The sequence below is a fragment of the Scardinius erythrophthalmus genome, assembly GCF_964197995.2.
Source record: "Scardinius erythrophthalmus genome assembly, chromosome: 3".
NCBI lineage: Eukaryota > Metazoa > Chordata > Actinopteri > Cypriniformes > Leuciscidae > Scardinius > Scardinius erythrophthalmus.
This window is the reverse complement of record NC_138223.1, coordinates 43,597,033-43,622,532: the sequence shown is the minus strand read 5'-3', so window position 1 is coordinate 43,622,532 and position 25,500 is coordinate 43,597,033. Positions and strand designations below refer to the sequence as shown.

Here is a 25,500-nt window from a genome sequence, read left to right as displayed (position 1 = left end):
TTTCCTGTCATTTATCAGTCACTTCAGTATTTGATTACAATCCTTATATGTAAAAAATAGCCCTATATATGAATATTAACTTGTTATTCTTTAAGGCAAAATTATCGCATAGACTGTGCTGCTCCCCTTCACTCCGTCGAGATGGTCGCGTCTCAGAAATGGCCGCTGTTGTCCATGTGTTTCGAGCTGATACAAGAATCTCTAAGATTTGATTTCACGTTGTTTACGTTTAATAACATTAAAGCTATTAAGATCTAAAAAATACAAACGACCAGATAATACATTAACTTGCGAGAATGGTGAGTAATGTTATTCGTACTCACACTTTTAGCTGTCATGCTAGTAAATCCATGTGGAAGTTAACGTTACTTTTTAAATCCCGTTTCACTATTAAATGTTTATAACGGTGTGATTTAAACACCAAGTACAGTGACTATGCTCTAAAAAAACTTGTTTATGGGTTCAGGTTAGTTCTGATCACAAATTTATTTGTGTTACGTTAGCAAGCTGTGTTATCATCATAATAATAATGAATGTGTTTATTGTAAAGCAGTTGGTCCAAACACCCTAAAGATTCACTAACATTCATCCTAAAGTAACAATTATGATCCTGCAGTCACCGAATATGGCAGATCTGTGTGTTGGCTTTATTTGAGTTGTGATCTGTGTGTCTCCAGCCTCACAGAAAGAAGAAAGCCTTCATCAATAAGAAGAATGCTGTGTCCTTCCACCTGGTGCACAGAAGTCAGAAAGACCCGCTGGCGGCAGACGAGAAGGCACCTCAACATGTCCTTCTGCCTTCTGCCAAGGTAAAACAAACTGACTAAACTGGTTTTGTGCCGTTAAACAGTCACAACATCCATATGTCGGCCTCTGGAGCGTGTCACTGACGTCGCCCTCTGTTCCTGCAGGTGGAGGTGGAGAAGAGGAGGGAGGAACAGCGCAAGTTTGGGGTGTTTTTCGATGACGACTACAATTACCTGCAGCACCTGAGGGAGGCGCCCCAGCCCGTGGAGCTCGTCTCCACCCCTCGCATCCACAGAGACGCTCGCACGAAGCCCGCTGAGGATGAAGAGGACATGGAGGAAGAGGACGTCCGTGTAAGGCTGAACGGCAGCAGCTCCTCCCTGCAGCTGGCAGATTTACACATCTGATAATGTTCTGACACTGATTATATCACTAATGTAAAGTGTATCGCACCTGCTGTGTACATATTGCGGAAGGATATGAACCAGGGTTCATTACTTGTTATTACTAGTCACAAGGAGGTGATATGAGGCCGTGTTTACAGCTGGTATTAAGATGCGTTTCGGTCGATCGGAGCACAAGTGGACGACACTACATCCAGGTGTAAACGGGGTCTAAAGCGGAAAGTGTCCACTTTCCACCACTTCCAGAGGAAGTCGAAAGCACATTCGACCGGATTGCTTTCGTAGTGTAAACGCTCATGTGGTCGGATGTGTTCAAACAGCCACAAAAGACCGTCTTCTCTCTGTCTACTGATCTAATGCGGGAACATTATGGGAAGAGCTCTAGTCAGACGGGGTTTAAACTTTGACCCAAGTTTGGTTTGAAGATGAAAAATGTATCAAGCACAATGTTCTCTCTCCATTCCTGATTTCTAACACACACTCAGTGTTCGGCTGATCTTGCGGCTGGCAGAGCAGAAACTAAAGCTGATGATCTCCGTGTGATTTTCTGTCTCTCCGGTCGCGTTCACATGTTAATAGCGTGAGCTTATTTCATACATTAGATCGAAAGATCTGAAAACACACACATTTACCCGCCCATAGACCCTCCCCTCGATCAGGACAGAAGTGGCTGAAAGTGGACAAAAGAGACGGATTAAAACACCAGGTGTGAACGGGAATGTGTCTCCCTCGTCTACTTGTGATCCGATCGACAAAAACACATCTTGATGTCAGGAGTAAACTGGGCCTTCAAGGACAAAAATGTATACACGTACCTGTAGACTTTCATTCCTGTCAAATTTTAAATATGGCGCTAACCCCTTGACTAGGGTCCATTTTCCTTGAAGAATAAGGTTTAAAATGTTAACTGCAAATATTTAGTAGTGTTTGACAACAAACAGTGTTGCGGTTCAGTTGTGTCTCTTGCAGGTGATAAGCATCATTACGCTCGTGTGTTTGATGACCTGCTGAAGTCTTTTGTTGATTTTTTTGTTGTGCAGGCGGTTTCCATCAACCTGCCCTCGTCTGTGTTCGCGTCAGAGTTCGAAGAGGAAGTGGGTTTGTTAAACAAAGCAGCTCCTGTTTCAGGTGAGGCGGACGGAGATCAGTATCAGTCCTGCTCATGTGGCTGCAGAAAACACTCCTCATTTACTTTATTTAAAACCATACCTCATTAAATTGACCAAAAGTGACAGCGAAGACATTTATGATGTTACTAAAGATTATATTTCATATATGTGCTGGTCTTTTGAACTCTCTATACATCAAAAAATCCTGAATAAGAGTATCTTCCATACAAATATGAAGCAGCACAACTGTTTCCTGAGCATCAAATCATCATATTAGAGTGATTTCTGAAGGATCATGTGATACGAACTGTAGTTTTAGTGTGATTATTTTTTGCAGCAGTGAATGTTGTTGAAGAAACTGGCAAATCCAGATGAGACTATGCTAATCTGTAGTTTTGCATCATCTTTTACAGGGCCGCGGCTGGATTTGGATCCTGACATTGTTGCTGCGCTGGATGAGGACTTTGATTTTGACGACCCCGAGAACATGCTGGAAGATGACTTCGTCATCAAGGCCAATGACGCCATGGGTGACACGGGGTAAAACGGACAAATTACAGAAAATGTGTAACGGGAATAAATGAGCCAGATCGTTGCTAACTGGACTAAATGTGTTAAATGTTAGTCACCCAAAAATAAAAATGTCGTCATTTACTCACCCTCATGTCGTTCCAAACCCGTAAGACTTTCGTTCATCTTCAGGACACAAATGAAGATCTTTTTGATGAAATCTGAGAGATTTCTGTCCCTCCATTGACAGCTACGCAACTACCACTTTGACGCTTTTCTTTTGGTATTTAGTCCAAATTTTCTGAAGAGACACGATCACTTTATATAAAGAACAGATTGAATTTAGGCTTTTATTCACATATAAGTAAAAAAATCACGTAAAACTCTTTATTCACTTTCTGAAGCGTTAAAGTGGTAGTTGCGTAGCCTATCAACGGAGGGACAGAAAGTTCTCAGATTTCATCAAAAAGATCTTCATTTGATTTCTGAAGGTGAATGAAAGTCTAAAAAAAGGAAAAAAAATTGAGGATGAGTAATTAATGGCAGAATTTTCCTTTCTGGGTGAACTAACCCTTTAAACTGTTGAGTATGTTTGGATTTGTGCTGGTACTTTGTAAATGAATTTGAGTCAGTCAATGAGTTGAATGCTTGAATCTGCATAGCCACGCCTACATCAGATGGCATCACCAATTTCCTTTATTTTTGACCTCAGTGGTGATGATGATGATGATGATGATGAATGGGAGGACACGGATGAGGAAGATGATGAGGAAGATTGTAACTCAGCTGGTCTGTCGGATGAGGAAGGCGCCCGGAGAGAGTTCATGTTTGCCGACTGCGAGACGAAGAGTCGTTTTACAGATTATTCGCTCACATCCTCCGTCATGAGGAGGAACGACCAGCTCACGCTGCTGGACGACCGCTTCGAGAAGGTCAGTCAGAAGATCTTCCACACAGATAGTGAGGAACATGAGGGCCTGTTCACATTCAGCGCTTATCTCTCAGTCAATGTACTCCTTACAACACAGCAAAAAATAAAAGTCACCAACCAATGTGATTTTCTATTAAATATTGCGTTTTTATCTCTTAGTTTGTATATTGCGCTAAACCATGTAAAAGTGGTACAAAAAAGTGTTTATTTGTGCTGAGCTTGATTAAAATTCATGTCAGCATGTAACAAGCAAAAAATATATTTCTTTCTCAGTGATCTAAAAACAGTGATTGAGTGTTTGTTGTGTTGTTGAATAGTTTTTCGAGCAGTTTGACGATGACGAGATCGGAGCGCTGGATAACGCGGAGCTGGAGGGATACATTGAACCGGACAGCAACCGACTGGAGGAGATCATCAAAGACTACTTCATACAGAAGGAGAAAGAGTGAGTGTGTGGGACTGTCACAGCGTGTGTGTGTGTGTGTGTAAGACTGTCACAGCATGTGTGTGTGTGAGACTGTCACAGCATGTGTGTGTGTGAGACTGTCACAGCATGTGTGTGTGTGTGTGTGTGTGTGAGAGATCACTCCTCTCATCATTTAATGTGTGTGTGTAGATGTCAGAAACTAGATCAGCTGGGTCCTGCAGAGCTGCCCTCAGTGAGAGAGGAAGATGAAGATGATGAAGAGCCAGCGATCGATAAGATGGTCGTAGAGCCGTCTGCAGAGCGCTGGGACTGTGAGACCATCATCAGTGAGTCTCAGTCCATACGCTTTATCAGTGCACTGCACTTTCTGATGCCTTTTAGATATATTTTATGGCCATACATCACATATTGTAATACATAATGTATATATAAAAATTCAACAGTTTCATAAAAAAAAAGATTTTAAAAGAATTCAAATAGTAAAATTTTGAAATATTATTACAATTTAAAATAACTGTTTTCATAAATGTCATACTGTAATTTATTGCTGTGATCAAAGCTGAATTTTCAGCATCATTACTCCAGTCTTCAGTGTCACATGATCCTTCAGAAATCACTCTAATATGATGATTTGATGCTCAAAAAACATTTATGATTATCAATTTTGAAAACAGTTGTGCTGCTTAAAGTCCCCCTGTAGACAAAATAAATTCCTTGAAAAAAATTATCCATGCCGTAAAAGCTTCAAAGCTTGAATGTAACTCTACTGCCTTTCCTCATTTAGTATATGCAGTTCTATGAATATGCAAATGAGCCCCGCCTCCACTCACTCACCCAGCTCAGAGATCCACTCATTGACGATCACACGTTGATCTGATTGGTTACAAGGTAGTTTGTGACGTCAGAAACACCAGCGATTTCAAACCGTGTTTTTGAGACTGTCTTTGTTTCACTGCAGTTTTAAGAAAATACTCAGCAATGGTGTCGACTTATGAATGTACACATTGTTTGTCTTAAAACACATTAAAAACACCACATAGACATTCATAGATTTTCACTACGGGGAGATTTTAATATCTGTGTGTAAAAAGTGATGCATTTTATTTTTCAGGATTTAATGAAAGTTCAAAAGAACAGTATTTATTTGAAATATAAATAGAGATGATTTTATTTATCTGCCATATAAAGATATCGTGTCCTCATAGTTCAGAGCCTGAATACCGAGAGATGCTGGAGTTTCAGGAGTTTGAATGAAGCTGTAGATCAGGTGTGATTGATCATGCTCATCTTTCTCTCTCAGGCACTTACTCCAACCTCTACAACCGGCCCAAACTCATCCAGGACCCTCCGAAGGTGAAGAAACCTGCCTTCGGGCCAAGCATACTTCAAAAACTGTTATTTCTTTACACAGATAAAGAAGGCTAGGGTGAAATTCAGTGGAAATTCAATTTCCTATTCAAATCCACACACATTTTGCATGCGAACCAAATTGAAGATGTGGTTTGAGTTACATGTGTCAATGTCTTCACCTACAGCACAGACACGGAAGCAAACACTATATTTGTACTAATAAGATTGTGAAGTTTGATCTGTGATTTGATCTTTTATTAATCTGTTGATATAAATCTTAACATTACCCCGCCATATGTATTCATGTAGTTAATGGATTTTTAATGCATTAATTCATCAAGCTCATTCATAGTATATGTGAATAATAATGCTATTATTATGGGTCACACGCAAACCCATATTGTTTACTCTCTCTTTACAATAGTTTGCATGCAATGTATCGTAGCCAAAACACAATTCAGAGGTCATTAAGGCAAAATGTGTTTGTTCACAGGGATGGACAGGGTTACAAAAGGATTTATAGAGATTTAAAACGCATTAGCTGATAAACACAAAGACGTGACACACAATGCAAACAGTAGACCAGTGCATGTCGCTTGCAACGCCAAGGTTATGGGTTTGATTCCTAGGGAATGCTTGAACTGAGACCATGTATTTTTTTAATGAAATGCATGTTGGTTTGGATAAAAGCATCTGCCAAATGCATTAATTGTTAATGTGTTTGCAGCCCAAGCCGATCCGAGTGTCCGATAAGACGGGGATTCCTCTGGACGTTCTGGCGAAACGAGGCCCGACGGCCAAACAGGTGGAGAGGATGGAGAGGATAAACGACACGGACCTTCCCAGAGCCTCAACGCAGCCCCGCTCGCGGGACGAGAGCATAGAGGAGAAGAGAGCCAGGAAACAGGCCATCAAGAACGAGAGGAAGGTGCGTACGGCAGCGTCTCGTTTGTCGAATCTGAGGCGTCATTCTTTTAAAGTCCCCCTGGATTCAGTTTTATCCCTTAAAACTCCTCTCTGATCACCAAAATGACATACTAAAAAAAGTCTTTAAGCCATAAAATAGCTTGAATGTAACCCTACACCCTTGCCTCATTTAGTATACGCGGTTTCATGAATATGCAAATTAGTCCCACCTCCATTCACTCCCACCAGCTCATTAATTCACTTGGCCAACTTACTGAGGTGAACGCTGCACAATGGTATCGCTCTTTACAATGTCGGACACATAACAGTACTTTATATGATTAGCCTTTTGCTTGACTATGTTATCAAACAGCTGATAATGTGTTGCTAATGTTACACACATCATGTTCCCGTTCGCCATCTCAGTCTGCCTTCTAACAATCTTAGGAAACGCTTTGAACAACTCAGAACATCAGTGGAGAAAGGCATATAGTTCATCATAACGTTGTAATATACATCATACACCCGCTATATTGCTAAATCTACCTGATTTTTCATATCAACAAAACAATGTACCGGGAAAACCCAGTTTCTCTCCAGACTCCCCTGCTAGTTCGCTGTTAATGATATGCTAAAGTCCGCCAGCACAAATATTTCTTCATGCCTAAAAATAGCTTGAATGTACACTACACCAGAGATGGCAAAAGTACTCACTTCCCGTACTCAAGTAGAAGTACAGATACTTGTTAAAAAATACTCTGGTAAAAGTAGAAGTACTGATTTAACTTCTTTACTCAAGTAAAAGTAACAAAGTACAGGCTTGGAAATTTACTTAAAGTATAAAAGTAAAAGTAGCCTTGTGAATGACAACCATTTTTTATGCAAAGCTACCTGGACCACACAAATGTGCAAGCTGAGAAACTTAAGTGGATTTGGAAAAAACATTTCTTTATATGCCATTGCCTACATTTTAAATGCATGTCTGCCAATAGGCCTAAAACATCACATAGCCTATATGATTATTGTGACACACTGGGACTTAATAAGAGTCTATGTCCGACAAGTGACGCCGCTCTCACGCCACACCATGTTCTCACGCAGTGAAAAATACATTGTGGAGCAGAGAGGACACTGACACTGATTTTTTATATGAAACATAGTCTCACCTTTCAAATTTAGTCATTTTATAAAGAAATTTAAACAATAAATGCCGTTTTGTGGCTCTTTAATGTGTCGTGACAGATCGCTCAGTTAAAGCTGCTCGTGAACCGATAATCTCTTCCTTCTAGTTAATTTATAGCATCAAATAAACATGAATGAACATCAGAAGAAATGTTGTTTTAACCGCGGAACGACGTGAGTACACGCTGTTTTTCAAGTTTAAATCCTCTAATGTTAATCTACAAACTCTCCTGACTGCTTTGTCGGACAAAATGGCGGAAGGCGGATTATGATTGGTCAGATCGCCTGTCAATCAAGCTCTCTGCGAAGGGTTGATGACGCGAAAAATAATAATGGTAACTCCACTGAAATTATTTGAAACTAAAGTAACGAGCCAGTTTTGTAAAATGTAAGGAGTAGAAAGAACCGATATTCGTGTTAAAAATGTAAGGAGTAAAAGTAAAAATTTGAAACAAAAATAAATAGTAAAGTAAAAATATCTGAAAAATCTACTTGAGTACAGTAACAAAGTATTTGTACTTCGTTACTGCCCATCTCTGCTCTACACCCTTGCCTCATTTAGTATATGCAGTTCTATGAATATGCAAATGAGCCCCGCCTCCACTCACTCACTCTGTATTCGGCCCGAACCCAAAGTACTCCCCCCGTATTCCTGGCTGTGGAAGAACAAGCCGAGAGTGAGTGGAGGGATGCTGAAAACTGTCAAGGAATGTTAGGCGAGTTGACAGAGTGAATAAATATATGCTTCCTCTCATGCTGATAGGGTAGACCTGGTAATTGTTTGATGACAAGTTGATTGGATTGATTATTTGAACGTGCACCTCCCGAACTTTGTGTGTGAAACATCATGTGTAGATTCCCGCCATCGCGTCTAGAAGATTAATTTTAAAAGAGGAACAGAGAACCGCGATCAAGGCATTTGTCGATCGGAAACATACATCACTTACTCCCTTGCTCTGATTGGTTGTAGGTCTATCCAATTGAGTGCAGAGGCATTTTCTCTCCTGGTTCGGTTGAAACACGCCCCATAATCACAGCCCAATGGAGCAGTATCAGACTCACATTCTGGCTAGAATCTGAGTATGACGACGCCAGGCTAGTTCACTGCAGTTTTAATGAGAAAATACTCAGCAATGGTGTCAACTTGTGAATTTACACATGGTTTACACGTATGAACAACATTTAAAAGCTTTATTTTCACCACAGGGGGACTTTAAAATGTGAATCTGTAGCAGTTTATGTTGTATTTACCAGTGATTATCCACCTTGTGTAATCGCCTGTCAAGCATTATTAGCTTAAGGAGACTTGGGATTTTTTGTCTTGTTTTACAATGAAACGGGTGGGAGTAATCCGTCAGAACTACAGTGGAAGAGGAAATGGGCTTGTATTTAACCACTCGGCAGCATATATAGCTAAAAAGCACCAAACATTCACTGTTTTTCCTTCATCGTTTCAGGAGAGGAGGACAGAGAAGAAGGCAAACAAACTGGCGTTCATGCATGAGAAACAGATGCAGGAGAAACAGATGGTTAATTTAAGAGCAAACGTTCAGGGCATGAAGCTCTCGTAGGACTGTTCCCGACACCAGCAGAGACTATAGGACCTTACAGAAGACATGTCTGTTGCAGTACATGATAACATCATTTACCTTACCAGGACTTCCTTGTTTTATTTTACTCATGCAGTGTATAAGCAGTTCTAAATGATGCTTATGAATAGTGTTGCCATGGATACATCACAATGAATGGAATGTATAGAACTGGTCTATTTATCAGGCTCGACTGTTTAAAGGTAAATATGTATGTACAAAAATGTAATTAAACCTATTCATCACATTAAAAAAAGAAAGAAAGTCCAACCATTTTTAAAAACAAAAATCCCAATCCCACTTTTAATAAAAACACTCACTCGCATTTTCACCAGTGGCACAATATTGAACTCAATGCAAACTATCAGATGCCTGTAAGCTGGACACGATGGCTTTTCAATTCATTATAGCAAAAAATCTCGTGATATGTGCAGAAATGTCATTTCACAACATTGAACAATACACAACTTTGACCTGAAATAAACGTTCCTGTTTTCATCTGGATGTGCGCTTGAAGATCTGCTACATGACGGTCTGCTGCTCTAATGTTCCCATCATGTCGGAATTACAGTAATTATGAGTTTCTGAGTTGCGTGTTCACATTTTTGTAGGAAATTGTAATTTGCAAGCTGGAAGTATTTTATAGAAGCTCTGGCATGCAAAAACAGAAGTTAACTTATGCATGCCCAACCAACCAAAAGTTTGTCGTCTCTCCTGCTCACCATGGCTGCATTTATTTGATCAAAAATACAGTAAAATTGTGAAATATTATTACAATTTACTACGGCTCTTTTCTCTGTGAATGTATGTTAAAATGTAGTGATCAAAGCTGAATTTTCAGCATCATTACTCCAGTCTTAAGTGTCACATGATCCTTAAGAAATCACTCTAATATGATGATTTGATGCTCAAAAAACTTTATCAATGACGAAAACAGTTGTGCTGCTTCATATTTGCGTGGAAAATATGATGCATTTTTTTTTTCAGGATTTAATGTGTCCTTGCTGAATAAAAACATACTGACCACAAACATTTGAATGGTGTGTGTACATTTGATGTGCCATTTTATTACAGTGTGTATTTCATATATTTTTAAAAAGAATAAATAACGAGGTGAATTAATGTTGTATTATTTTTCTGTCAGTCTCAACAGAACTGCTGAATGAAGGATCCGTTTTGTGCTGTGAGTGAGTGTTGCCATAGAAACAAACAAAAAACAACAGTTATTCTGCCATGGCGGTCGTTCTGACGACGAGAGTCACATGACCTGAGCAGCACTTGTACATGATGTTGAAAATCTTTGTTCAAAGGAAATGATTCTGGCCGACCTGAAGATAAAACGACCGCATGTAGCAACAAATGCCGAAGGGGGTTTGATTCAAATAAAAGGAGTGTCATTGTAATGAAGACAAAAGCCAAACACGTTTTTCCATTCTGCCAGGAACCGGAAAAACTCGGGAAATTCCTTTTCATAATGTCATGTGAGGGCTTGTATTTGAACAGTCATAACCTGTGTCATATTCCCAGAACTTCCCGGAGACAGGTGCTTTTGCTGTCTGTATGGGACTTTCCTTCACTTCTAGACCTCGGGAAGCAATCCAAAGAGTGACTTAGGGAGTCTCTAGGGTCCGTAACCTTTCACCATATCTCCAGGACTCATCTCCAGACTGGGTGCCTATGGCCGGTGTGGGCAGTCGTAGCCTTCCCTCGAGACGCTCTGATCGTCTTCATCAAGGCCATTAGCCCTGTACAGATTTTCACTGTTCGAGTCTTTGCTTCCCACATACTCGTCACTGGAGTTAAGCTCCTCATCGCTGCTCATCTTTATTAACGTGGTTTGCTCTCTGGGTTCGATGTGCAGATCACTGGCCACCTCCGGGTGAAGGTTCAGCGGTTCGTTGTGTGTTGGCTTGAAAACCTACCAAACCAGAAGGAGACCAGTTACAGTCACTGTGTGGAATGCTGTCGGGCAACAAGTTCACACCAAAGACATAAGGACTAATCTGATTAAAAACTGACTAATTAAAGGGATAGTTCACCTAAAAAAGATGTTTGGGAGAACATTGGGAAGCAAACTACATTGGACCCCATTGAGTTCTGTCGTAAGGACATAAAAACATTAAAAAAAAATGATTGACAAAGACACGTGAGGTCGAGTAAATGATGACAAAAATGGCATTTTTTGGGTGAACCGTCCCTTTAATTGAAAGAAGCGTGTGGTTTACTAGCTCAGGTTTATCAGCCCATATTGGAATGGAGATTAGTGGGGGGGGGGGGGGGGGGGGGGGTTAGCATCATTTATATACTATACTAGTATTTAGTAATTTTTATAGCTTTTATTTTTATATTTTCAGTTTTCATTAGAATTTTAATAGTTTGGCTATAGTTTCACAAACAGATTAGCATGATGTGCTATATTTGATCTATATTTATATATGATCTGCTAGTTTTAATATATAATATTTTATTATATACTATTTTGAAATAGTGTTTATTTTTATATTTTCAGTTTTCATTAGAATTTTAGTAGTTTGGCTATAGTTTCACAAACAGATTAGCATGATCTGCTATATTTGATTTGAACTTCTTTTATATCAGTTAAGGCAACATGTCTAGTTTTAATATATAATAATATTTTATTATACTATTTTGAAATAGTGTTTATTTTTATATTTTCTTTTTTTCAATTAATTTGAGTCATTTTGTTATGCCCTATTTATATTTTATTAGCTTTCTTGTATTTCTATTTAGTTTTAATTTATGTTTTATTTTAGTTTTAGTAATTTATTACTTCAGCTTATTTTATTTCAGGTAGTTGCCAAGGTAACATGTCTAGTTTTCTTAATTTTTTTAAGTTACATTTTTCGTAAAATGTTTATATTTTACCTAAACTTTAATTTAAAAAAAAAATTGTATCTTTTTTTCTCATTTGTATCTTTTTTTTTTGTTTAATTTATTTTCATTTAAGTTTTAGTCATTTTAGTACCTCAACTTAAAACTTTATTTCAACATTTCTCATTAAATTTTTTCATCTAACATTTATACTTTATTTGATTTCAGATTTAAAAAAAAAAAACTTTAATAGTTTAAGTTAATAATAACAACAACGCTGACGCTGATCGGTTGCTTGTTTATAGTCATCTGGAATATTAGACCGATAGTAGTCAACTTTATATCCATTCTTTATCAATTTTACACAAAATGTACACATTATACAGTCAACATTCAGAATTACAACTTTATTTTGACCGCTTCACTATCACTTTACTGTGCTTTAAAACTTCTGCCTTGATTTTTTAACTTAAATTTGTAAAGTCTGAACATTCATTTTGTGAATATTTATATGTCTTTTAATGTCTTGCATAAACTGGATTGTGCACCAGTGATGTTAATACACAGATAAAGGATAATTATCTAAAAAAAATTATTATGATTTTGTGAAAATTGTTTGTGCAACTACACAATTTGGTGCATTCAATTTAATCCAGCAATTACGTGAGAATGTTTTACTGAACAATTTACACATAAATATTGACAACAGGTCAAACAGCAACTTACCAATAACTTGGGAAACGCATTGATAGATCTCTTCTTAATTTCCGAGGTGAATTTCGTCACTAGCAGTATAATGATGCCGGTTATGAAAAGAAACGATAAGACGACTCCCAGCACTGGATACAGGTACACGGTGAACGGTGGATCTGTGTGGAAGAACGAAAACATCATCCTCAGCTGTGCATCTATTTATTGTTGGGTTTGTCTATCTTTTAATATTGCTGGGTTTCAGTTTCATGCCTGGTACCCGTGAGCTTGTACAGTGTCTGTTTTGTCTCATGTGTAAAAAATAATTTGCCTTGGTAAAATCTGCTTTAATTGGAAACCTAATTTTGTAACAGGGCATTGACAAATTTCAAAATTCTTTTTTTTTCACAAGCTTGCAATTGGATTTAATTCATTATATACCGATTAATATCAATTAATTTGGATATATATCAGGTACAGTGCATGTCTATTTTTCTCAAGAAAATAAAAACTTTTTTTAAATGTATTTTTTTTTAATTGCAAATTTTAACAAACATAAGCTACAAAACAGACAAACTTTCAGACAATAAACAAGTTATGGCTCAATAGTCAACAAGAAAAATTATATAAAGAAGCCTATTTAACTTATTGAAATGTATTTGCTAAGAAATGTAAAAGAAAGAAAAGTGACAAATAAAATGAGTAAAAATATATTATGAAAAAATATTAAACGTCACAAATTCTAGTTGTTTTTATAAGGAAAAGACTTACAAACATTTCAATTGCACATAAGATTCTTTTCTTAAAATATAAACATTTAAGCAGTTTAAACAGTTGATAAAAACGTATTTATACAAAGATATTAAATATCGAAGAACAGGTTATATAATATAGTGCATATATTTAGCAAAATGCTCCTCTATAGAGTTAATGTTTCTAGCTGTCTAACAAGCTTTTCTGAAATGTGACGTTACGTGACATTGTTTACGAGCTGATTTATTGACGTTGATTTATTGAAGTGATTACATGAGACATGTACTGAATCTTTCAACACAGGCCTATACCTTCTGATGTTCATTCTTGTTTATTTGGTGCTATAACTAGTAGTAAAGCAGATGAGATGATGGGTTCACGTGCAGCTACAGCGATCTGTCACGCCACATTAAAGAGCGCCAAAACGGCATTTATAGTTTGAATTTCATAATAAAAATTGACAAAATTTGAAATCCGGGCCTCTGCTTAATATCAGAAGAAACAAAGCTCAAAGCTTAATGTGATTTATTGGATAAGTGATAATGTTTAGTTTAAAATCCAGAAAACAATATTTATTGAATACTCTGAAATAATAGTAGATATGAACTAATACTAGATGTACCGCATCGCGGTACAAAATATGACCGCCGCTCAGGCCTGCACTGGCTTTCCACAAAAATAAATGACGTGGAGTAATTTGGCTGTATTGCGTGTTTATGTATATACCTAAAAAAAGTAATAGTATGTGCATGTCTGTCTGTGTGTGTGTGTGTGTGTGTGTGTGTGTGTGTGTGTATCTGTGTGTGTGTGTGTGTGTGTGTGTCTGTGCATGTATGTATGTGTGCGTACATGTGTGCGCGTGTGTGTTTGTGTGTCTGTGCATGTGGATTTGTATGTGTGTGTGTATGGGTGTGTGTCTGTGCGTGTGGATGTCAGTGTGTGTGCATGCTTGCGTTTGTTTGTATTCCTGCATGTGTGTGTGTGACAGTATCATCCTAAACCAGCAACCCTTCGCTCAACAGCACCATCTACAGGCCGATGAGTGTACAGTCACTAAATGTGCACATAAATGAATTTATTTTATACCCCCCCATGGATGAAATTCTACAAAACTTAGCAGAGGATACCCCCAGAGGATGTCAAGTTAATCATACACATGAAATATGGTGCAGTTCTGAACATCTCCACTGAAGATAGGGGCGATCAAAGCAGAATAATATTGCATTTTCATTTTTTATGGGAGGGGCGCAAATCACAAATGAGTGATTATGGGCTAGGTTGATGTGGGCCCTTAAGAGCAACATACCATAACAATTACAAATGTTTACAATTACAAATTACAAAGCAATAACAAATGCATTTTTTTGGGTTTGGGGGGGCCCAGCGCTGGGGGGGGGGGGGGGGGGGTGTGAGTGGCCCCCGGGGACCAAACGAAATTTTTCCGTAGAAGTCTAGTGGGGCTACATGCTCACCAAATTTCATGTTCCCCGGTGTTTCGGTGTCCCTGGTATCGTTGACGAAAAATTTACGGGGGCCCCAGCGCAGGGGGGGGGGAAGTGGCCCCCGGGGACCAAACGAAATTTTTCCATAAAAGTCTAGTAGACCAACATACCATAAAAATTTCTTCATCCTCGGTGCCACGGTTCAGGTAGTTATTTAGGAAAAACTGCATTTTTTGTGGTTTGGGGGGGCGCGGGGGGGGGGAGTGGCCCCCGGGGACCAAACGAAATTTTTCCGTAGAAGTGTAGTGGGGCTACATGCCCACCAAATTTCATATTCCCCGGTGCTTCGGTGTCCCTGGTATCGTTGACGAAAAATTTACGGGGGCCCCAGCGCGGGGGGGGAAGTGGCCCCCGGGGACCAAACAAAAATTTTCCGTAAAAGTCTAGTAGACCAACATACCATAAAAATTTCTTCATCCTCGGTGCCACGGTTCAGGTAGTTATTTAGGAAAAACTGCATTTTTTTTGGTTTTGGGGGGGCCCAGCGCGGGGGGGGAGTGGCCCCCGGGGACCAAACGAAATTTTTCCGTAGAAGTCTAGTGGGGCTACATGCCCACCAAATTTCATGTTCCCCGGTGCTTCGGTGTCCCTGGTATCGTTGACGAAAAATTTACGGGGGCCCCAGCGCGGGGGGGGGGAGTGGCCCCCGGGGACCAAACGAAATTTTTCCGTAAAAGTCTAGTAGACGAACATACCATAAAAATTTCTTCATCCTCGGTGCCACGGTTCAGGTAGTTATTTAGGAAAAACTGCATTTTTTTGGGTTAAGGGGGGCCCAGCGCGGGGGGGGGGGGAGTGGCCCCCGGGGACCAAACAAAATTTTTCCGTAAAAGTCTAGTGGGGCTACATGCCCACCAAATTTCATGTTCCCCGGTGCTTCGGTGTCCCTGGTATCGTTGACGAAAAATTTACGGGGGCCCCAGCGCAGGGGGGAAGTGGCCCCCGGGGCCCAAACGAAATTTTTCCGTAAAAGTCTAGTAGACCAACATACCATAAAAATTTCTTCATCCTCGGTGCCACGGTTCAGGTAGTTATTTAGGAAAAACTGAATTTTTGGGGGTTTGGGGGGGCCCAGCGCTGGGGGGGAGTGGCCCCCGGGGACCAAACGAAATTTTTCCGTAGAAGTCTAGTGGGGCTACATGCCCACCAAATTTCATGTTCCCCGGTGCTTCGGTGTCCCTGGTATCGTTGACGAAAAATTTACGGGGGCCCCAGCGCGGGGGGGGAAGTGGCCCCCAGGGACCAAACGAAATTTTTCCGTAAAAGTCTAGTAGACGAACATACCATAAAAATTTCTTCATCCTCGGTGCCACGGTTCAGGTAGTTATTTAGGAAAAACTGCATTTTTTTGGGTTAAGGGGGGCCCAGCGCGGGGGGGGGGGGGGGGGGGGAGTGGCCCCCGGGGACCAAACGAAATTTTTCCGTAAAAGTCTAGTGGGGCTACATGCCCACCAAATTTCATGTTCCCCGGTGCTTCGGTGTCCCTGGTATCGTTGACGAAAAATTTACGGGGGCCCCAGCGCGGGGGGGGGGAGTGGCCCCCGGGGCCCAAACGAAATTTTTCCGTAAAAGTCTAGTAGACAAACATACCATAAAAATTTCTTCATCCTCGGTGCCACGGTTCAGGTAGTTATTTAGGAAAAACTGCATTTTTTTTGGGTTAAGGGGGGCCCAGCGCGGGGGGGGGGGGAGTGGCCCCCGGGGACCAAATGAAATTTTTCCGTAGAAGTCTAGTGGGGCTACATGCCCACCAAATTTCATGTTCCCCGGTGCTTCGGTGTCCCTGGTATCGTTGACGAAAAATTTACGGGGGCCCCACCGCGGGGGGGGGAAGTGGCCCCCGGGGACCAAACGAAATTTTTCCGTAAAAGTCTAGTAGACCAACATACCATAAAAATTTCTTCATCCTCGGTGCCACGGTTCAGGTAGTTATTTAGGAAAAACTGCATTTTTTGGGGTTTGGGGGGGCCCAGCGCGGGGGGGGAGTGGCCCCCCGGGACCAAACGAAATTTTTCCTTAGAAGTCTAGTGGGGCTACATGCCCACCAAATTTCATGTTCCCCGGTGTTTCGGTGTCCCTGGTATCGTTGACGAAAAATTTACGGGGGCCCCAGCGCGGGGGGGGAAGTGGCCCCCGGGGACCAAACGAAATTTTTCCGTAAAAGTCTAGTAGACCAACATACCATAAAAATTTCTTCATCCTCAGTGCCACGGTTCAGGTAGTTATTTAGGAAAAACTGAATTTTTGGGGGTTTGGGGGGGCCCAGCGCTGGGGGGGAGTGGCCCCCGGGGACCAAACGAAATTTTTCCGTAGAAGTCTAGTGGGGCTACATGCCCACCAAATTTCATGTTCCCCGGTGCTTCGGTGTCCCTGGTATCGTTGACGAAAAATTTACGGGGGCCCCAGCGCGGGGGGGGAAGTGGCCCCCAGGGACCAAACGAAATTTTTCCGTAAAAGTCTAGTAGACGAACATACCATAAAAATTTCTTCATCCTCGGTGCCACGGTTCAGGTAGTTATTTAGGAAAAACTGCATTTTTTTGGGTTAAGGGGGGCCCAGCGCGGGGGGGGGGGGGGGGGAGTGGCCCCCGGGGACCAAACGAAATTTTTCCGTAAAAGTCTAGTGGGGCTACATGCCCACCAAATTTCATGTTCCCCGGTGCTTCGGTGTCCCTGGTATCGTTGACGAAAAATTTACGGGGGCCCCAGCGCGGGGGGGGGGAGTGGCCCCCGGGGCCCAAACGAAATTTTTCCGTAAAAGTCTAGTAGACAAACATACCATAAAAATTTCTTCATCCTCGGTGCCACGGTTCAGGTAGTTATTTAGGAAAAACTGCATTTTTTGGGGTTTGGGGGGGCCCAGCGCGGGGGGGGAGTGGCCCCCCGGGACCAAACGAAATTTTTCCTTAGAAGTCTAGTGGGGCTACATGCCCACCAAATTTCATGTTCCCCGGTGTTTCGGTGTCCCTGGTATCGTTGACGAAAAATTTACGGGGGCCCCAGCGCGGGGGGGGAAGTGGCCCCCGGGGACCAAACGAAATTTTTCCGTAAAAGTCTAGTAGACCAACATACCATAAACATTTCTTCATCCTCGGTGCCACGGTTCAGGTAGTTATTTAGGAAAAACTGCATTTTTTGGGGTTTGGGGGGGCCCAGCGCTGGGGGGGGAGTGGCCCCCGGGGACCAAACGAAATTTTTCCTTATAAGTCTAGTGGGGCTACATGCCCACCAAATTTCATGTTCCCCGGTGCTTCGGTGTCCCTGGTATCGTTGACGAAAAATTCAGTAAGGTGACGGAAAAAAAAAAAAAAAAAACTTTGACAATCCCTATATGACCGCTTTCGCTAGCTACGCTAGCGGCGGTCATAAAAATATATGTAAATGAAAAACTCTTGTATCTGTCTATATTTCAAGCACTGTTTACATGGATGCTGCGTTTCTTCTATTATCTGCTGTTGAAGTTTGTTCTGTTTACTTACAGATTCTTATGTCTCCTGTGAAACAGCTGCTTCTTAGATTGAGTTTTCTGCCCCCTGTGATATATCCAGTCAGACTGACGCAGTAAACTCCTCTGTGCTCGGAAAACTCAATGGACGTCTCGCATGTTTTAGCCTTCGCACCACAGGTTGTGTTATTGACACGCTGCCGGGAAATAAAACAAACAATTCACTGAGACTGTAAAGATATTCACAGGAATAGTTGAATATATTCACTCGCACAGGATTGAGAGAAGACGCGTTGGATGCGTTCAAACTAAGTTTTAAATTAGAGTAATTAAAAGAACAATTCACACAAAAAATGTAATTTAAATCTATTAACTGTATCTGATTAGCGTTAAAAGGTTTTTAAGGAAATTAATAATTTTATTCAGAATGGATGCATTAAATTGATCAAAAGTGACAGTAAAGATATTCTGTTCTCAAAGGATACTGGAAAAATATATCAATATTAATAATTAGCAGCACAACTGTTTTTAACATTGATAACAGTAATAAATATTTCTTGAGCATCAAATCATATTAGAATGATTTCTGAAGGATCATGTGACACTGAAGACTGGAGTAATGGTGAAAATTCAGCTTTGATCACAGCAATAAACATTTCACAATATATTCACATAGAAAACTGCTTAAAACGTTCAAAAATTTTACTTTTTAAATAGTAGTGCACATAAATAGCTTACTGTTTTTGAGTGTGAACTATTCCTGTGAGTGGACATCAGAGTGAATGTTACTAGGGACGCACCGATATGAAAATTTTGGACGATACTGATAACCCATAATTCTTTATATTTGAAAGCCGATAACCGATATATTGGCCAATAAATCTTAATCCAAATTTGTATGTAATTTTTGAGACAGTGCGCATCTGAAGTGTCTCAGCGGAAGGAAATAAACGGCTTTAATATATCAGACAAATTTTCTTATCGGGCCAATACCGATAACATTAAGAATGAACATATATCGACCGATACCGATATATCATGCATGCCTAAATGTTACCTCTAACGTTTTAACAGTGTATTTCAGATCATCTTGATTATTGAGGTTCCTCAGAGCCGGCGTGTCTCTGTACAGCTCCAGAGGGTTGGTGAACTGGACGTGAAGTTTGCCGTCTTTGGGTGAAAGTTCAACCTCGGGAAAATCCAAATAACCTGAAGGCACAATAGTACTGTTAGATCATACTGCATGTGTTTGTTTTATGATAGATTATATTTCAGAGTTCAACCAATAATACAGGCTAAACATACACTTGATATCGGCAGTGGCATCTTCATTGAAGCTGAAAGTATCTGATTTGCATGAATCTGACTTCTGTTCTCCCCGCACGGCAGCCACAGTGACATAGTAGACCTTGGATTCTGATGGAACCAGCATACTGGATATGTTTAAACTTAGATTCCGTGTGGTATAATTTTTCCTGGAACACAGATAAATAAATAATAACAGTAAGCTGACAAAACTACAAATGAACAGCCTGGGTTGACTAATACTTCAGCAGTCATTAAATCAGGACTATAAGGTTCTTAGTTGCTGTGAAAGAATGAAGCTGTTGCCGTCTGGAGGTTTTTTTTATTCATGATCGTTTACCTTTCATTGCGATCTTGCACCTCCACAAAGAAGTGTAAGCCTTCGTCCTGACTGAGATCAGGATATTTCCATCGCACTTCAACTCCATAGCTGTCACACTGTATGGACACGTTGACAGGAGGAGACGGCCGACTCACGGCTAAAAGAGAGTTAATCATATTAGAGTCTGACCACCTGATTTTCATGCATGTTACATTTCTTATTATGCTAAATGAAACAATGCTCAGAATTCCTATTCAAAGTAGGGACAAAATCCTATGAATACTGTCACATATGTGGGTAAAATTTCTGAAAAAATAAGGATAAATATATATTTTTTTGCATTGTAACATTCTTAAAACAAATATTGTAAAAGTAGTACAATTCTCATTTGCATTACTATAATGCATAAAAGCTATATATATATATATATATATATATAGTACAGGCCAAAAGTTTGGAAACATTACTATTTTTAATATTTTTGAAAGAATTTTCTTCTGCTCATCAAGACTGATTTGATCAAAAATACAGAAAAAATGTAATATTGTGATATATTATTACAATTTAAAATAATTGGTTTAAAAAATAATAATCTGGACCTCAAACTTTTGAATGGTAGTTTTTTATCTAATTATTTTTGTCCATAAAAATATACTTTTCATTATTGTTTTACAATAGAACGAAGGCTGATTTTTGAATAAAATTTCTTTTTTGAATTGATGGGAAATGTACTTAATTTTCATGAGAATAATGCTGGAATAACAACAAAATTTAATAGTCTTAAGACAAGGCTTAATTAACTAAAATATAATTCTTTTTTTCTTCTTTTTTTTTTTTTTTACGTAAACAGCCACAGTTTCAGTCATTTCTGTAGTATTGTTTCAGACTAGTATGAACAAGTCTTTACAGACTCCACGTCCCCAGTTGACCTTTCCCAGCGTTCACTCTCATCAGGGTCTCATGATAAACCGTCATACCTCTTCCCGCCGGCTCTACAAGCTAAACACCCACTCACACACACGCTCACACTTGCTGTATGCTATTAGATGCCATTCAGTTTGACACGCACACTATTATTCCCGTAGATCCAGGCCAGTTTCTGCATGTGTGTGTGTGATGTTAAAATCATATCCAGTCTTTCATATATATATATATATATATATATATATATATATATATCTCAAATGCCTTCAGATGTGTTTTAAAAGCCTATAAAGTCATTTGATTGTTGTAATGTGACATTTTTATGAGTATTTAGCATAGAAAAAAATGCGGGGCAGCTGTTTTATTCTCCTGACTTGGTTTGCCCTAATATTTTTCTCCTCACTCCTAATATGTCTTTTATGTCAGATACAAGTTATGTGGCCTAATGAGAACAAAGAAAAATGAAATGGAGTAAAGATGCTGAAAATTCAGCTTTGCATCACAGAAATAAATTACATTTTACAATATATTCACATAGAAAACAGTTCTTTTAAATTGCAATAATTTACCGTTTTCACGGTATTTTTGAAAGCAGAAGAGATTCTTTCAAAAACATCTTAACGAACGACCCCAAACATTTAAAATGTATCTATCGGATACATATCCCAGATAGCATCACGGAGACGTCTATTTGATGTGCGTTTTTACATCTGGAAGACGTATTTTTTAGAGTGTTTGCTCATCTGCAATACGTCTATAGGACGTTTCCTGTCAGATGTCAAATAGACATCTAGAAGATGTATTTAAGATGTAATGATGTGAAACTGACATCTTAAAGATGTCTATCAGATGTTAGTAAACAGCAGATGCTTTCCAGATGAAGTGATCTCTAACAGACATCTTGCAGATGTACGTGTGAATGAGGAGATATTTTGCTAAATAAAATGATCCTGTCAGAAGAATTGCGTGAGAACTTGATTATTTCTTGTTCTGTCTGTATCATCTCAGTGAGCGTTTATAAGGGTTTACACATGCGCTGTAAGGAGAATTTAGCATTTTCCGACATTACGGTGTGGATGGGAAACTTTTGGAAAACGCCTGAAAACGCTAGTGTGGACGGAGAGAGTTTTTAAACGAAAACGCCGTTTTCAATTCTATCCGGATTAATGTAGATGTGGCCTGAGTGTGGACAAAGCCTTGATCAGCCTCATCAGTCAGTCGCTTGTCTCAATCGCTATTTTTGTGGTGCTTTTATTTTTGGGTGTAATGACGCTCTCAAACATGTTTTCCCAGTTTTGACAATTGAACAATAACCATGACTAGCCGTTCCATCACTGAAAGAAAATGTGACGAGAACACAAACACGCACACATCCGCCCACTTTTCTCATCGCTGACATTATTTTCTGAGAAATCACAGATTAGAACAAGATCCCTAGTGTCAATCAGTCTGAGTTAATGCGCTTTTCATAAGAAAGACTTGTTCAACTTCCTTAAAACTGCCAGAACTTCTGAGAACTCTACAAGCTCCCACCCAAAACATCTCACATTACAACATTACAAAACATGTGTTTTACTTCCGGGACCAAGCTTTTTTTTTTTTTTAATGGAGTTGAAATTGTGTTCCAAAATCAGATCTATTTGTGTAGCACAATCATTTACTCAATCAGCTAAGCTGACTTGCAAATAAACCTGATTAGACTCAATAAATGAATCTGATTAGAAGTTGCAGATGTGATAGATGGCAGATGTAAAAAGCCTCCATTGCAGTATGCTTGAACTTTGACCTGTTTTATGGATTTAGTTCAGTATGTCTGTCATGACTGTATACTTCAGGCCAGATGTCTCATTTTTAACCATGCATTACAGGAATGTGTGAAATGTTAAAATGTGAATGACAGGACTGACAGTAAAGAGAGAAAGGTTTGCGTCCCTCTCGGATGAGTTTTTCAAACACCTGAGTTTGGGATTAATCTCAAGTGTGAGTGCAATAAAAAAAATAGCACTCAGCCCTTTGGACCACATAAAACCATGCTCTTATTCTTATCATGTTAAACAACACTGTAAAAACAGCTCTAAGAGCAAAGACCTTTAGAAATCCAGATATGATAAGATTCAATATGGGTTTTTCCAATGAATGATTCATATTCATTCCTGAATATGTGTATGATGCCATTTAAAGGCAACTGGAAGACAACATATAATGTCACTGTAAAACATTATATGATCAATAAGTTGTATGTTTTTACCTTGCTTTAACTCATCAAAATAAGTTAAGAAATTTTCCATTTTTTTATAACTTATACAAGATTCAACTCATTTTTTTAAAGTCAGTTAATGCAGTTCAAGTTGAAATGACTTAAACATCCAAGTTGATTGTACTTAAAGGCAGCAACTTTTTTTCACAGTGGGTTTAGTGATTAGAATATGTTTATACATTTGGCATTCACTTTTATCCAGAGTAACTTTCTCTGCATTACCATACATGTATATCAGTCCTTGCATCGTCTGGGAATCGAACCCATTGACCTTTGAACTAATTTAAAGTAAAATAAAGATTTCTAATATTATATTAATACGATACTAATAAAATAAAATCCTCTTACCCTCTGAGGTGGATTTCTGGATTAATATAAAGATGACACTTATATAGATCCGTATCCGCATTATTGCCAGCGAGTTTTAATCCAGTATTCACATATTATATCTTCGAGTAAAAAAAAAAGTTAATCCTGTCGAAATGATTGTTCTTCAAGTATAGTAAACCCCATTTTTGGTAAAATCAGAATAATTTCAGTGCGACATGAGACATTGACGAAGCGCTTGCGGTTCCAACGAAACGTCGTTGCTTCTTCAGGGAAATGACGTGTGTGTGTGTGTGTTGCTCACTCCCTCGGGCACGACAAAGGTGTTTACAGGTATCTACAGGTAACTCACTTACTCACTCCACGGAGCGTGTTACTTGTTAAGGCTTGACTCAAGCTCATCTGAATTCATTACAGTAATTAATGAGAATAATTTCGACAGAATAGAGCGGGTTCATTCATTTACGCGCGTTTGATTTTAAAAGTGTAAATGTAGCTTATGTGGGATTTCATCTCTCGGTTTAAAAGAGATGGTGCCCTCTAATGTTATACAACTACATTACATTAGGTTATGTGAGACACACAGCTACTGTGAATATAGTGATGTATAGTGCCTGTTCTCTGGGAGTGAGAAAGATTATTTACTTGGATCTGTGTGTTATTGGTTTCTCAATTAAAATGCTGTTGCACCAAAATTTGAAAACCTTAGTCACCATGAAATCAAAAAGGACAATTTTTGTTTTTATGGAAGATTGCAGTAATTATTACAAGGCTTATACGTGATTATTTGTTAAAATTCATGTTCACTTGTAATCTTTAATAGAATACATCTCTTTACTGGGGCGACCTGTCACTCATATGAAATCGACCAATAGCAAACCAACAATCATCCAATCATCCAATCAATTCCCCATGGACGAAATCAAGTCCCGCCCTACATTTGTTCTAGTTTGTGAAGCTTTCTTTCTTTTTTTCTGTAATATCGTCTCTCTTTTTTATTATTTAAGAAATGCTTTATTAGTAACAAATAACACAAAAAATAAATACAAAAGAGCAAGAAAATCTGTAAAATTATCATAAAATATAAATAATAATACAAAATAAATAAATAATCTATAAACAAAATTGAAGAACTATATATAGGGGTATTGAAATCAAATCCACGTCTCTAATTACAAAATAAAAACAAAGGTCCTTAAAAATCTACAATAATCTATAGTCTTTTTTTGCCTTGGTGTTCCTTCACCCTTCACCTACTGACAATGCTCAAACTTAAATAGTACAAAACTGTATTTTTTTTACCTCGAAAAGCCATTTCACTCGGATATAGGCTACGCCATAATATGGAAGAAAAGACTAACTTCCGTTTCATGCCGACTTTAAGTCACTCTTAAAAATGCATCAAAATGAACCAATTGGCAAACATTTGATTGCAAACACTGTTATAAAATGTTGATAAATATCTAAGAAATGATGTTGAGAGGATCAGGATGTGGAACAGGACGTGGTTCTAAACTGTTGTCGTCCTCGTGAGCAACATGAATGTCAGCTCAATATCAGCAAAACAAGGCTCCTACTTTAACCTGTATTATCGTCTGGCGTTCATGAGAGCTGTACATCAGGCATGGAGAGAGATTACTCTGGAGCGAGTGACCCTTCCCCTCTGGATTTGAAGTTTTCTGCGTCACTGGATCTGGAACAGGCTAAAACTGAGCAGAAAATCACTTGAAGGTATATATATATAATTTTTATATATGGCTTAGCGTTAAAAAGTTTGGGTCGGTAAGATTTTTAAAACTTTTTGAAAGTAGTGTTCATTAAGGCTGCATTTATTTGATCAAAAACACAGTAAAAACAGTAATATTGTGAAATATTACTGTTTTATATTTGAATATATTTTAAAATATAATTTATTCCTGTGATCAAAACTGAATTTTCAGCATCATTACTCCAGTCTTCAGTGTCACATGATCCTTCAGAAATCCTTCT

At 39.0% G+C, this 25,500-nt stretch overlaps 2 protein-coding genes across 2 annotated transcripts; one reads left to right on the top strand and one right to left on the bottom strand.

The window, feature by feature from the left end:
• The first annotated feature begins 16 nt into the window (after positions 1-16).
• Positions 17-10,275, top strand: ltv1 (LTV1 ribosome biogenesis factor). Its single transcript, XM_081360620.1, has 11 exons — positions 17-299; positions 678-809; positions 912-1,100; positions 2,192-2,279; positions 2,674-2,800; positions 3,483-3,702; positions 4,019-4,146; positions 4,318-4,454; positions 5,429-5,481; positions 6,206-6,406; positions 9,024-10,275. The coding sequence occupies exons 1-11, from the start codon at positions 297-299 to the stop codon at positions 9,135-9,137; spliced, it is 1,392 nt and encodes a 463-aa protein (XP_081216746.1). The 5' UTR covers positions 17-296; the 3' UTR covers positions 9,138-10,275.
• ifngr1 (interferon gamma receptor 1) lies at positions 10,058-23,905 on the bottom strand. The gene is made up of 7 exons (XM_081360623.1): positions 23,533-23,905; positions 20,022-20,160; positions 19,682-19,851; positions 19,434-19,585; positions 18,411-18,573; positions 12,714-12,856; positions 10,058-11,073 (listed from the first exon to the last, which is right to left on the bottom strand). Exons 1-7 carry the CDS (start codon positions 23,591-23,593, stop codon positions 10,831-10,833), a joined length of 1,071 nt encoding a protein of 356 aa, XP_081216749.1. The 5' UTR covers positions 23,594-23,905; the 3' UTR covers positions 10,058-10,830.
• Between the last annotated feature and the right edge of the window lie 1,595 nt (positions 23,906-25,500).

Coding starts and splice junctions, on each gene's coding strand:
- ltv1 (XM_081360620.1), top strand. Junction 2,801..3,482: donor GACGCCATGGGTGACACGGG/GTAAAACGGACA, acceptor TTTTGACCTCAG/TGGTGATGATGATGATGATG. Junction 4,147..4,317: donor TTCATACAGAAGGAGAAAGA/GTGAGTGTGTGG, acceptor GTGTGTGTGTAG/ATGTCAGAAACTAGATCAGC.
- ifngr1 (XM_081360623.1), bottom strand. CDS start 23,593: ATGCGGATACGGATCTATATAAGTGTCATCTTTATATTAATCCAGAAA. Junction 19,852..20,021: donor GTGCAAGATCGCAATGAAAG/GTAAACGATCAT, acceptor TCTGTGTTCCAG/GAAAAATTATACCACACGGA. Junction 11,074..12,713: donor ATGCGTTTCCCAAGTTATTG/GTAAGTTGCTGT, acceptor CTGGTTTGGTAG/GTTTTCAAGCCAACACACAA.